Source organism: Sapajus apella, unplaced genomic scaffold, assembly GCF_009761245.1.
Source record: "Sapajus apella isolate SASKATOON/1434 unplaced genomic scaffold, GSC_monkey_1.0 scaffold51, whole genome shotgun sequence".
NCBI lineage: Eukaryota > Metazoa > Chordata > Mammalia > Primates > Cebidae > Sapajus > Sapajus apella.
In genome coordinates, this window is record NW_022436991.1 from 8,058,541 (window position 1) to 8,070,919 (window position 12,379).

The 12,379-nt window shown below is 45.3% G+C and overlaps 1 protein-coding gene across 4 annotated transcripts in view; it reads right to left on the bottom strand.

The window, feature by feature from the left end:
- DNAH3 (dynein axonemal heavy chain 3) overlaps positions 1-12,379 on the bottom strand; it is a 202,834-nt gene that overhangs the window by 169,297 nt on the left and 21,158 nt on the right. For all 4 annotated transcript variants that reach the window (XM_032242887.1, XM_032242886.1, XM_032242888.1 and 1 more), the window contains 3 exons: positions 11,569-11,758; positions 9,637-9,832; positions 1,745-1,870 (listed from right to left, as the gene is read on the bottom strand). In XM_032242887.1, coding sequence (XP_032098778.1) covers positions 1,745-1,870; positions 9,637-9,832; positions 11,569-11,758 — 512 coding nt within the window. The remainder of the gene's footprint in view (positions 1-1,744; positions 1,871-9,636; positions 9,833-11,568; positions 11,759-12,379) is intronic.

Here is a 12,379-nt window from a genome sequence, read left to right on the forward strand (position 1 = left end):
CTGCTGAAAGAGTCCACAGTTTCTTCAATATAATCAGAGATTAGGGTAAAGGGGCATAAGGAACTAGAATGTTCTGTCCCACTTCTCTCTCTCTGGCAGGTGCCTGACTTTTGATTCAGACTTCGTAGAGGGAAAGAGAGAACAAGGAGCAAAGAAAGAAAACGGGGGAGGAGAAACTCCAGTGTGGCCATGGTTGATCAGAAGTTGATGGTAGAAATCAGTTAACCAAAAGAAGAAATAGCCAGGTGTGGCGGCTCATGCCTGTAATCCCAGCACTTCGGGAGGCTTAGGCAGGCAGACCACTTGAGACCAGGAGTTCAAGACCAGCCTGGCCAACATGGCAAAACCCCATCTCTACAAAAGCAAAAACGAAACAAAACAAAACAAAAATAGCTGGGCATGGTGCATGGTGGTACACACCTGTAGTCCCAGTTACTCGGGAGGCTGAGGCAGGAGAATCTGAACCTGGGAGACTGGAGATTGCAGTGAGCTGAGATTGTGCCACTGCACTCCAACTTGGGTGACAGAGCAAGTGGGATTCTGTCTCAAAAACAAATAACAACAACAAGGAAGAAATAGATGCTCCATTGTTTCTTTCCTTCCACGTCCCCCAGTTTCTAATTCCCTGTGGAAACCCACGGGCCTTTTCATCCTATTGCATCTTTTCTCTGACTCTAAAAAGGTACTACTCTAGCAATCAGAGAAGCACTACTACTGGTTATAGTCATAGAGGTACGAGATTTATTGAGCAGCTATTATGTGTCAATGATTGCATCTACATTTTCGCTAATAGAAAACCCATCCATAAGTATTATTATCATTATTTTACACAAGAGAATTTCTCTGGCTGTGGATATAGTCTTGCATGCATTTGAAAAGGAAAAAGGAATTGTCCAAATGTCTGAAACCCCTTCACCTTGAAATCTTGAGGCTGTTTATCTGGACCATCTGAATATAAGTTATTCAAGTACATTACCCTGTAACACAGCAAGGTTTAAAGCAGGGGTCCACAACCCCTGGGCCATGGACTGGTTTTAGGAACTGGGCTGCACAGCAGGAGGTGAGGAGCAGGTAGCCTAGCGAAGCTTCATCCGTATTTACAGCCGCTCCCCATCACTTGCATTACCACCTGAGCTCTGCTTCCTATCAGATCAGCAGCGGCATGAGATTCTCACAGGAGCGGGAACCCTATTGTAAACCGCACATGCGAGGGATCTAGCTTGCACACTCCTTAGGAGAATCTGATGCCTGATGATCTGTCGCTGTCTCCCATCACCTTCAGATGGGACCGTCTAGTTGCAGGAAAACAAACTCAGGGACCCCACTGATTCTACATTATGGTGAGTTGTATAATTATTTCATGATATATTACAATGTAATAATAAAAATATGGTACACAGTAAATGTTGTGTGCTTGAATCATCCCGATACCATTATCCTACCCCAGTCGGTGGAAAAATTGTCTTCCACGAAACCAGTCCCTATTGTCAAAACGGTCGGGGACCACTGGTCTAAAGGATTCCAGGAGTGGGGAATGCGAGTGGTAGCCCTCTATGATGATGGGAGAGTTTCAATAAGGCAGAGGGAGACTAGGCGTGAGGCACAGAGAGCAGCTGGACATGACAATAAGAGGACAGAAAAGGACGTCGGTGGGACGACCCACAGGCTGGGTACCAGCTTCATCTCAGGGTTTTCAGTCTTTAAGATACCGAGGTTCAGCCCCACTCGGAGGGCAGATACTGACTTGTTGAGAAGAATCTGGTGCGCCTCCAGGCAGTGCTTCTGGATCACATTCCAATATTCCTGAGGCTGCAGAGGCAATTTTCCCGCTAGTATTTCTGCCGTTCGAACAAACCTGAGGTTTCTGAATCTGCCAAAAGAGGGGGAGAAACTTCTAAGCTAAAGAAAGCTTAGTAACAAATTGTGTAGGATGGGTTCTAAGGGTGTGCATTCACGTTTTTCAGTGAAAGTTAAGCAGAATCAAATGAATTACAGGATATGGGAACGATCCTGAGGGGGATATGGGAGACTGAGGAGGGAGGAGCTAAGTTCTAAAGAACGCTTGCAGGGAGGGGACAAATGAGGTGACCCAAGAGTGTTTCTGAGCCTTAGATGTGCCTCACTCTGCATAATTCATCGAGGGGTGGGGCTGTGGCATCAGCTAGAGACTCAGCTGGCTGGCAACTTGGATATCAAATGAGTTGATATCCAACTTGGATGAGTCAATGTCCTTTACAACAGTGAAGACCCAGAGACCAGGACCAAGCAAAGCACCATCTTCATCATCAAGTGAGATTTACCTAAGCCTCACTGTGGCCTCTGGGTGAACTCTTGAAGGAAACTTGGAGGACTGCTTCAATTTAAACCAAAAGCTTATGGATCCCAGCACTCTGGAGGCTAAGGAAAGAGGATGGAGGATGGCTTGAGCTCAGGGGTTTGATATCAGCCTGGCAATACACAGTAGTAAAACACTGTGGCTCCAAAAAAAAAAAAAAAAAAAAAAAGATGTGTTGGGTGTGGTGATGCACACCTGTAATCCCAGCTACTTGGGAGGCTCAGGCAGGAGGATCGCTTGAACCCAGGAGGTCAAGGCTACAGTGAGCCCTGATTGCATCACTGCACTCCAGCCTGGGTGACACAGCAAAGCCCTGTCTCTAAAAAGAAAACAAAAAACCTCTTTAAGCCCTCTACCTCCTGTCACTGTACTGGTGAAGAAAGGTCAACAGGTGAAAAGAAAGTTTTCTCCACTACAAGGGGAGGGGTATCCTTTTAACACCTAAGTCAGATTCTATCCGCTCGCAACCCTCCATTGACTTCCCATTTCAGAGTAAAAGAGTGTCTAGTGACTGGGGCCCACCAGGTGCTCTGCGTCCAGTGCCATCTCTCTTGCTCCTGTCTTGCCCGTCACCTCCCTCCCTGACCTCCTCCCCTACCCGCCTCCCTGACTCATGGTGCTCCAGGCACACTCGCCTCATGCTGTTCCCAGGACATGGCCACCTGCTGCTGCTTGGGTCCTTTGCACAGGCTGTTCCTGCTGCCTCCAGTACTCATCCCCCCCGACTTCTACTCTTCACCTTCCAGCCTTGGCTCAAATGTCACCTTCACAGTAAAGGCTACCCACAGGTAGGTGTGTGGTTGTGCAGGCTGTGCCCCATCCGAGGGGCCAGAATGGGTGCATGCTCTGCTTGTCAAGAAATGTACCCTGACTGTAATCCCAGCACTTTGGGAGGTCAATGTGGATGGATTACTTGAGGTCAGGAGTTCAAGACCAGCCTTGCCAACATGGTGAAACCCCATCTCTACTAAAAAAAAAAAATTACAAAAATATGCTGGGCGTGGTGGCACATGCCTGTAATCCCAGCTACTTGGGAGGCTGTGGCAGGAGAATTACTTGAACCCGGGAAGCAGAGGTTGCAGTGAGCTGAGATTGCACCACTGCATTCCAGCCAGGGCAACAGAGCAAGGCTCTGTCTCAAAAACAAAAACAAAAACAAATGCACCCTGGTGTTAGGCTACATCCATCCCATGAGCAGAATAGGGGTGAGGGGAAGGTTTGTTAAATTCAAATAAGTGTTTTATGGGCAAGCAGCCCCACCCCAGCCCCACACAAACCACATTCCCTATCCCCATTACCCCAGCTAATTTTTCTTTTCATAGCACCCATCACCTTCTAATATTTTATATAATTTATTTACCTAATATATTTATTGCCTGTCTTCCCCCTAGAAAAAATGAACTCACTTCTGTAGCCACTGCACTAAAATAATGATTAGCACATAACCAGGACCTGGCACCTATTTGTTAAATGAATGAATGAATGGCTAAATAAATGAAAAAAACAAATGAACTCACAGTTTGGAAGACAAGAGAGAGAAGAGGGAGCCTTTGGACCTAATATATATTTATTTTCTATCTTATGCTTGAGTGACACCTTGTAGAACTATTGCTGCTAGAGTTTTCCAGGGTATATCAGTAGGATAGTGGGGATGAATAAGGAAGAGCAGAAACTAATAAAAACCTCTCATCAAGCCCTCTACTTCTTTTTTGAGACAGCGTTCTCATTCTGTCACCCAGGCCGGAGTGCAGTGGTGCAGTTTGAGACTCACTACAGCCTTGATCTCTGGGGTTCAAGCAATTCTCCTGCCTCAGCCTCCCGAGTAGCTGGGACTACAGGCACTCACCACCATACCCGGTTAATTATTGTATTTTTTGTAGAGACAGGGTTTCATTATGTTGGCCAGGATATTGTACAATTCCTGACCTCAGGTGATCCTCCCACCTCAGCCTCCCAAGGTGCTAGGATTACAGGTGTGAGCCACCATGCCCAGTGAAGTCCTCCACTTTTTATCTTTTGTTGTTTTTCCTCCTGTTAACCCATCAGGCTTAGCAGCTAGATGTTGGTCAACCAACGACATGGCTGTCTAGTGCTGTTGCATCAGACAGTTTCAGAGGCCACCATTCAGATTATATTCTATGTGAATGGTGCCCCCTAGAGTTGTGCAACATGGCAGCCCAGTAGTAGGAAAACAACCAGAAAAGTGCTGGCTACATGTTCATGTTCACGGACCACATCTCCACGCCATACTTGTACCACTCAACTGAGACTCACAGGGCAGATCAGCCCACGGCATCTCTGAAAGCAGCTGTGAAGTTCCCGTGGGTTTCTGTAATGAGTCCAGGCAGAATTTTACTTTGATCTACAATCATGTAGTGTTCCACTGCAGGCAACACCACCATTCCCCCTGGGGACAGGTTCACCAAGACAGACCCAGCATTCCTGGGCATGATGCGTTATACAATGGGGGCACTCAGTGAATATTTGCTGAATGAACAAATGAATCTCCTTCTGCCTTGTCCTATGACATGCTTACCTTCACCTGTTTCCCTGAGATCAATGGATGCCCTGCCCTTTGCCACATTACCCAAGGCCTCTTTTAGCTCATAGGTCCACCGATTCTCTAGCTGACATCTATTCATTTATAAATTGCTCCTTTAAATGATCACGCCTTGTCACTATTTCCCAAACTGGATCTTTGCCTAATATCTTAGCTCATCTAAATTCTTGCTTCTAATTTTCATCATTCATTTTAATGACCACTTAGGCATTTCTCCTCATCCTCTGCAAATCCTGAAAGCTGGGTTTTGAGTTCTTTTTGGTGGAGGTGATGAGCTTGGTTTTCATCTTATCTGACCAGGCATAAAGCACTGCTAGGCAGGGATAAGACCCAAGGACCTCATTCACCACACATTGGATAGCCACCCCTAATGTGGCCACTGTCACCACTGGATAATTCTGTTACAGGTATTGATCGACTTACCACCTATGCAACTTACGACCATTTGACTTTACGACCACAATTGCTAGCCACAACTGCTCTGCGTCTGGCAGCGCAAACGTTGCCCAGCTGGGCTTACGACAGTGCGGACCAGCTTCCGGCAGCACTACCATCTCCGTGTGCACCATTTCAACTGTACATATAGCCTACTCAACTTACGATCAAATCGTGTTACGACCAGTCCGCGGTCCCGACCATGGTCATAAGTCGAGCACTGTCTGTACTCATCTTTCCTCAAAACCTAACAAATTTCCCACATTGGCCAGATCAGATTTCCTATTCTTTTCTCAGACCACAATCCTCACCCTAGCCCTAAAACCCCCCACCTTTCCTTGATCACTAAGAACTTAAATAGTGCAGGTCACATGAGAAAATAGCTCTATGTCATTTCCTTAACCAATCTTTCTCCTTGGTGATTATTATTATTATTATTATTTTTTTTTTTTTGAGAGCTGCCCTGTTTTGCGTCTCGCCCTATTACCCAGGCTGGAGTGCAGCGGCATGATCTCAGGTCACTGAAACCTCCACCTCCCAGGCTCAAGCGATTCTCTTGCCTCAGCCTCCCGAGTAGCTGGAATTATAGGCACACGCCACCACACCTGGCTAAATTTGGTATTTTTAGTAGAGATGGCATTTTGCCATGTTTGCCAGGCTTGTCTTGAACTCCTGACCTCAGGTGATCCGCCTGCCTCGGCCTCCCAAAGTGCTGGGATTACAGGTGTGAGCCACCATGCCCAGCCTCTCATTGCTGATTTTTTGGGTTCAGTTGTTGAAATCCTCCTAAATCATTTCAGTTCAGTTTAGTGCTTCTGTTGCTGGCATTATCTTCCTTAGGGAACCATGAAAAGCAAGTGGTAAAAAGCCTTTCTTCTCAGTGAAGCTATAGGTTCAACAATTCGCCATCTTTGCTACAAGATCAATTTAAACTCACGTACATGTATCTACCATCTTCTTAGCATGAAGTTTCTGACAATTCACCCAACTCTAAGACTGACTTCCTCACTAGGTTTTATGTTAATTTATATTTTTGGCTCACACTCATGCTTGTACTTAAAGCGATATTTTCATTTGTTGAGTAACTACTGTGTGCCAAGCAGCAGTCTTAGCACTTTCTTTCCCTAACAACTTCATGAGGTAGGTATTATTATGATGATTCCCATTTGCATATAGAAAACAGGGTCAGAGTCGGCAGTGGCTCATGCCTCTAATCCCAGCACTTTGGGAGGCTGAGGAGAGAGGAATTCTTGAGACCAGGAGTTCAAGACCAGCCTAAGCAACATGGAGAGACTATGTTTCTACAAAAAATTTAAAAATTGGTCAGGCATGGTGGCATGTACCTGTAGTCCCAGCTATTTGGGAGTTTGAGGCTGCAGTAAGCTCTAATCATGCCACTGCACTGTACCCTGGGTGACAGAGCACGACCCTCTCTAAAAGAAAGAAAGAAAGTAAGAAAGAGAGAAACAAACAAACAGGATCACAGAGGGATTAATTTCCCTCAGATTAGACTGTTAATTAGTGACAGAACAAGAACCAGAATTCAGATCCCATTCTATAAATTATTACTTCATATGCTTCCACCTAGTTAGAAAATTACTTATTTTTTTTCAATGTCCTGACTGCTGACTGGTACGTCCAATGCTTTAGAAAATTGAATTCAGTTCAAAGAAGAGAGTACAGTTATTTCTTTTCACTGGTGGACTCTGTCCTAACTTGACTTCACCCTCAATTCCCTTTTTTTTTTTCCCCTGAAATGGAGTCTTGCTCTGTTGCCCAGGCTGGAGTCCAGTGGCGTGATCTCAGCTCACTGCAACCTCTGCCTCCCTGGTTCAAGCAATTCTCCTGCCTCAACCACCCAAGTAGCTGGGGTTACAGGTGCCTGCCACCACGCCTGGCTTTTTTTTTTTTTGTATTTTTAGTAGAGATGGGGTTTCACCATGTTGGCCAGGCTGGTCTCGAACTCCCGACCTCATGATCTGCCTGCCTCAGCCTCCCAAAGTGCTGGAATTACAGGTGTGAGCCACTGCACCTGGCCTCCTTTTTAAAATATAGCAAAACTAAGGATTTGAAAAACAAGTAGGTTCTCCAAGCCACAGGGCTCCCTTAAGCTAAACATGTTCAAAGCCAGATATCCTCCCAAAACAAAATATATGGGCTACTAACAAGTTCGGCCAATCAAAGTTAAGTAAGCATATCTGCCTCTAATTTTTCTAATAAAAAAAACTCAAATGGGGGCAGCTCATCATTTCATTAGCCTGGCCTTTCAGTGAACTCCAGTGTCTTCATTCTCTCACCAGGATTTGTACCCCTTCTTGAAAGAAAGGCTCACTAAAAAAACCACAGCATTCCTCCTCCCTGCCCACTGCAACTGATGCATAGATAAAACAAATGTGGGATAGCTATCCAGTGGATTAGTATGCAGCCATAAAAAGGAAGCAGTACTGATACAAGCTTCGATGTGGATGAAGACTAAAAACACTGTTTGTTGAGAGACACCAGACACAAGATCATACATTGCATGATTCCATTTCTATGAAATGTGCAGAATAGGCAAATCCATAGAAACAGAAAATCGATTAGTGGTTGGAAGGAAATGGGGGAAGGCAAGAATGGGGAGTGGCTGCTAATGGGTTTCTTTTTGCGGTAATAATAACATTCTCGAATTAGACAGTGATGAGGATTAAACAAACGTGTGAATATATTAAAAACTATCACATTGTGTGCTTTAAAAGGATGAATTTTGTGGAATGTAGATATCTCACTTTTTTTTGAAATTGTACTTTAAGTTCTGGGGTACACGTGCAGATCTTGCAGGATTGTTGCATAGGTATGCACACATGCCATGGTGGTTTGCTGCCTCCATCCCCTCGTCACCTACATCAGGCATTTCTCCCAATTTTATCCCTCCCCTACCTCCCTACCTCCCACTGTCCCTCCCCTAGCCCCCCACCCCACAACAGACCCCAGTGTGTGATGCTCCCCTTCCTGTGCCCATGTGTTCCCATTGCTTAACACCCACCTATGAGTGAGAGCATACAGTGTTTGGTTTTCTGTTCTTGTGTCAGTTTGCCGAGAATGATGGTTTCCAGATTCATCCATATCCCTACAAAGGACATGAATTCATCCTTTTGTATGGCTGCATAGTATTCCATGATGTATATGTGCCACATTTTCTTTAACCAGTCTATCATTGATGGGCATTTGGGTTGGTTTCTGGTCTTTGCTATTGTAAATAGTGCCACAATGAACATACATGTGCATGAAAAAATGAAAGAGTGAGAAAAGGTGGCTTCTGCCTCATCTGGACTCCTACAATTCTTTTTTTTTTTTTTAAGATGGAGTTTTGCCAATTTAATCATTGATAAATATACCTGAGAGATCACTGCTTGCAAGCCCTGTACTGGCACTGAGCTACACAAAGGAATAAGATTATCCGGGTTCGGTGGCTTGCACCTGTAATCCCAGAACTTTGAGTGGCTGAGGTGGAAGGATTGCTTGAGCTCAGGAGTTCGACACCAGCCTGGGCAATGTGGTGAAACCCTGTCTCTATCAAAAAATACAAAAAATTAGCCGAGTGTGGTGGCATGCATCTGTGGTCCCAGCTACTTGGGAGGCTGAGCTGGGAGGATTCCTCGAGCCTGAGAGGAGGAGGTTGCAGTGAACTAGGATTGTGCCACTGAACTCTAGCCTGGGTGACAAGGTGAGACTCATCTTAAAAAAAAAAAAGGAATAAAACCCAAGCCCCCACACATCTCATAGGCTAGAGGGAGAAAAATAAGTAAACGTTCTATTATAACTGAGGGTGATGTCGTAACAGAGGTAATGCCAAATTAACAATTACTGGGTGCCTAGGTTATATTAGATACTGTTTAAAACGCTTTAAATGTGTTATTTATTCCTCTTATCAATTCTATGAAGTGGAAACTCTTATTAACATGATTGCAAATTTAGAGATAAAGAAAGCAAGGCACAGAAAAGTGATGTGACACACATATATGTCTGCAAAGCAGCAGAGCCAGGAGTTAGATCTGAACAGACTGGTTCCAAGTCGGTACAATTAAGCAGGATTCTCCAGTGCTTAGAGACAGGGACGGGGTGCCCTGGGGACACAAAGGAGGGACACGTAAGCCTGCAAGGAGAGGTGTTGCTTATAGTTCACGTGCACATTTGTGCTAGGATTTTTTTTTTCCTTTCATTTCTCTGCACTGGCAGGGCTACTCCCACTGTGCACAGGAGAATGGGTTTGCTTACGTGTGGATGCAATAAAGAAAGGGAATGAGAAAAAAAAGGAGGGACTTCTTACTCTGCAAACCACAGTTCTTTCAGGCTGAGCATCATGGGGTTCACCGTGTGCAGATGCTCCTCGTTCCACTTCTTGGCACTCCTGTAGACGCTGTGCCAGGGCACAGGGGCCCGGATCACTCTTTGAGGAAACAAGCGGGGGATGCTCTCAATAAAGAGCCGTTTTCTCTCCATGGGGTCCAAGAGGATGTAATCAACTACAACCAGAAAGGACAAACACCTGGTTACTAAGCTCTAAGGTTTGTGCTCTTAGTTTCAACTCTTTCTTTTTTTTTTTTTTAATATAGAGATGGGGTCTCACTATGCTGGCCAGGTTGGTCTCAAACTCCTGGGCTCAAGTGATCCTCCTGCCTCTGCCTCCCAAAGTGCTGGGATTACAGGCATGAGTTATTATGCCTGGCCTTAGCTTCAACTCTTTTTTTTTTTTTTTTTTTTTTTGAGATAGAGTCTCACTCTGTCGTAGGCTGGAGTGCAGTGGTACGATCTCGGCTCACTGCAACCTCCACCTCTGCCTCCCAGGTTCAAGCAATTCTCCTGCCTCAGCCTCCAGAGTAACTGGGATTACAGGTGTCTGCCACCACACTCAGCCAATTTTTTGTATTTTTAGTAGAGAAGGGGTTTTGCCATATTGGCCAGGTTGGTCTCAAAATCCTGACCTCAGGTGATCTGCCCGCCTTGGCCTCCCAAAGGGCTATGATTACAGGCATGATCTAGCATACCTGGTTTTAGCTTCAACTCTTCGAATGTAAATGAGCCTCTGTCCATTTGCAAGGTCACGGGTAATCCCCTGGGTAAAACTCAACCGAGGAAGCTTCACTCTAGGTGTTTGTTTTCTGAGGATATTTTATAGGAAGGAGGAGTGTGACTTCACAGAGTGGAGCACTTAGAACCTGGGGTTGAGCCCTGGTAGGATGTCTAGTATCATGCATGACAATGAAATAGGATTTGCTGGTACCTTATTAGTCACTGATTGCTTTCTCACACCAAAATAGATGCACACACCAAAAACCCCACAATGGATGATATCATCTATGACACTTACAAATAGAAATTTAGAGGCCAAATGTTTTACATACTAAGAAAGACTGGTAGAAAGCTTCTTAGAAGTAACCGTGCTGGGTCAAAAAGAATGAGTAACAGGCCAGGCGCCATTGCTCACGCCTGTAATCCTAGCACTTTGGGAGGCTGCAATGGGCAGATCACTTGAGGTCATGAATTTGAGACCAGCCTGGCCAACATGGCAAAACCCCATCTCTGCTAAAAATACAAAAAATTAGCTGGGTGTGGTGGTGGACAGCTGTAATCCCAGCTATTTGGGAGGCTGAGGCAGGAGAACTGCTTGAACCCAGGGGGTGGAGGTTGCGGTGAGCCAAGATCGCACCACTGCCTATAACCCCAGCACGTTTGGAGGCCAAGGCAGGAGGATCTCTTGAGTCCAGGATGTTTGAGATAAGCCTGGGCACCATAAGGAGAGACTGTCACTTAAAAAAAAAAAAAAATTGTTTTAAATTTTACAAATGTAGAATCTCAGGGCCCAGGTTCAGATCTACTGAATCAGAATCTGCATTTTGATAAGATCTGCAGGTTATGTGAATGCATGCTAATGTGTGAAGTGTTGGCATAGACATCAGTGATGGTAAAGGGATGGGGGAATTTGAATTAAAGAGTAAACAATGTTTTGGGTATTTCCAGCGGAACCAGTGTGGCAAACGACAAAGCGAGAAGAAAGAAGGTGACTTCCAGGCCAGGCACGGTGCCTCATGCCTATAATCCCCGCACTTTGGGAGGCCGAGAAGGGAGGCTGGCTTGAGCCCAGAAGTTCCGGATCAGCCTGAGCAACAAAGCAAGACCCTGTCTCTACAAAAATAAAAATTAAAAAAAAATGCCCTCTACATAGAAGCTCTCCAGACCCCTTTATGCCCACCAGCCTTACCGATGCTTTTCATGAGGCTACTGTAATAGTCATTCTCCTTCTCCTGCACGAGGACCACCATCAGGGGCTCCAGGAAGGGACTTGTCAGCAGCTTGTTAGAAATCAGCTTTGAAATCCGAACCATCACTTCACCCTCCTCAGGGGCAATCATGTCTTTGCGGATTCCATTGGTCAGATAGTAATAGTATCTCTTCCACAAACAAACCACCAGCAAGAAAATGGTCATGAATGGATCATGGGATCACCTGTCCTGCCCATCAGCTGCCAAGGGACCCCATTCACACAGCATTCGTCCACATCCTTCACTTTTTGTAACCATGCACTCTGGGCCTGTTGCTTCACACTCATGGCAAGGAGGTCACCGGCAAATTTTCCCCAGGACTTCAGAAGATTCAACCAAAGCCAGAGGGATGTCAGTGAGGTATAAGGGAAGATCTGTCAAATGCCAGTCAGATAAGAAGAGTGGAGTGTGAGTGCAGAGACCAAGGATGGAAGAGGCATATCTGGTGACCTTTATGAAGAGGAATGACAAGCTCCTAAAATGGCCTCTAATCATTCACCCTCCCGAATAGTAATAATCTCCTACAAAGCACTTTGATCCTGTGGCTTATAGTTGTCAATGGGGAAAAATATCCCCAAAGTCCAAGATATATGATGGTTCTTTTATTGTTTGTTTGTTTTTTTTTTTTGAGACAGAATTTCACTTTTGTTGCCCAGGCTGGAGTGCAGTGGTGAAATCTCAGCTCACTACAACCTCTTCCTCCTGGGTTCACGTGATTCTCCAGCCTCAGCCTCCCAAGTATCTGGGACT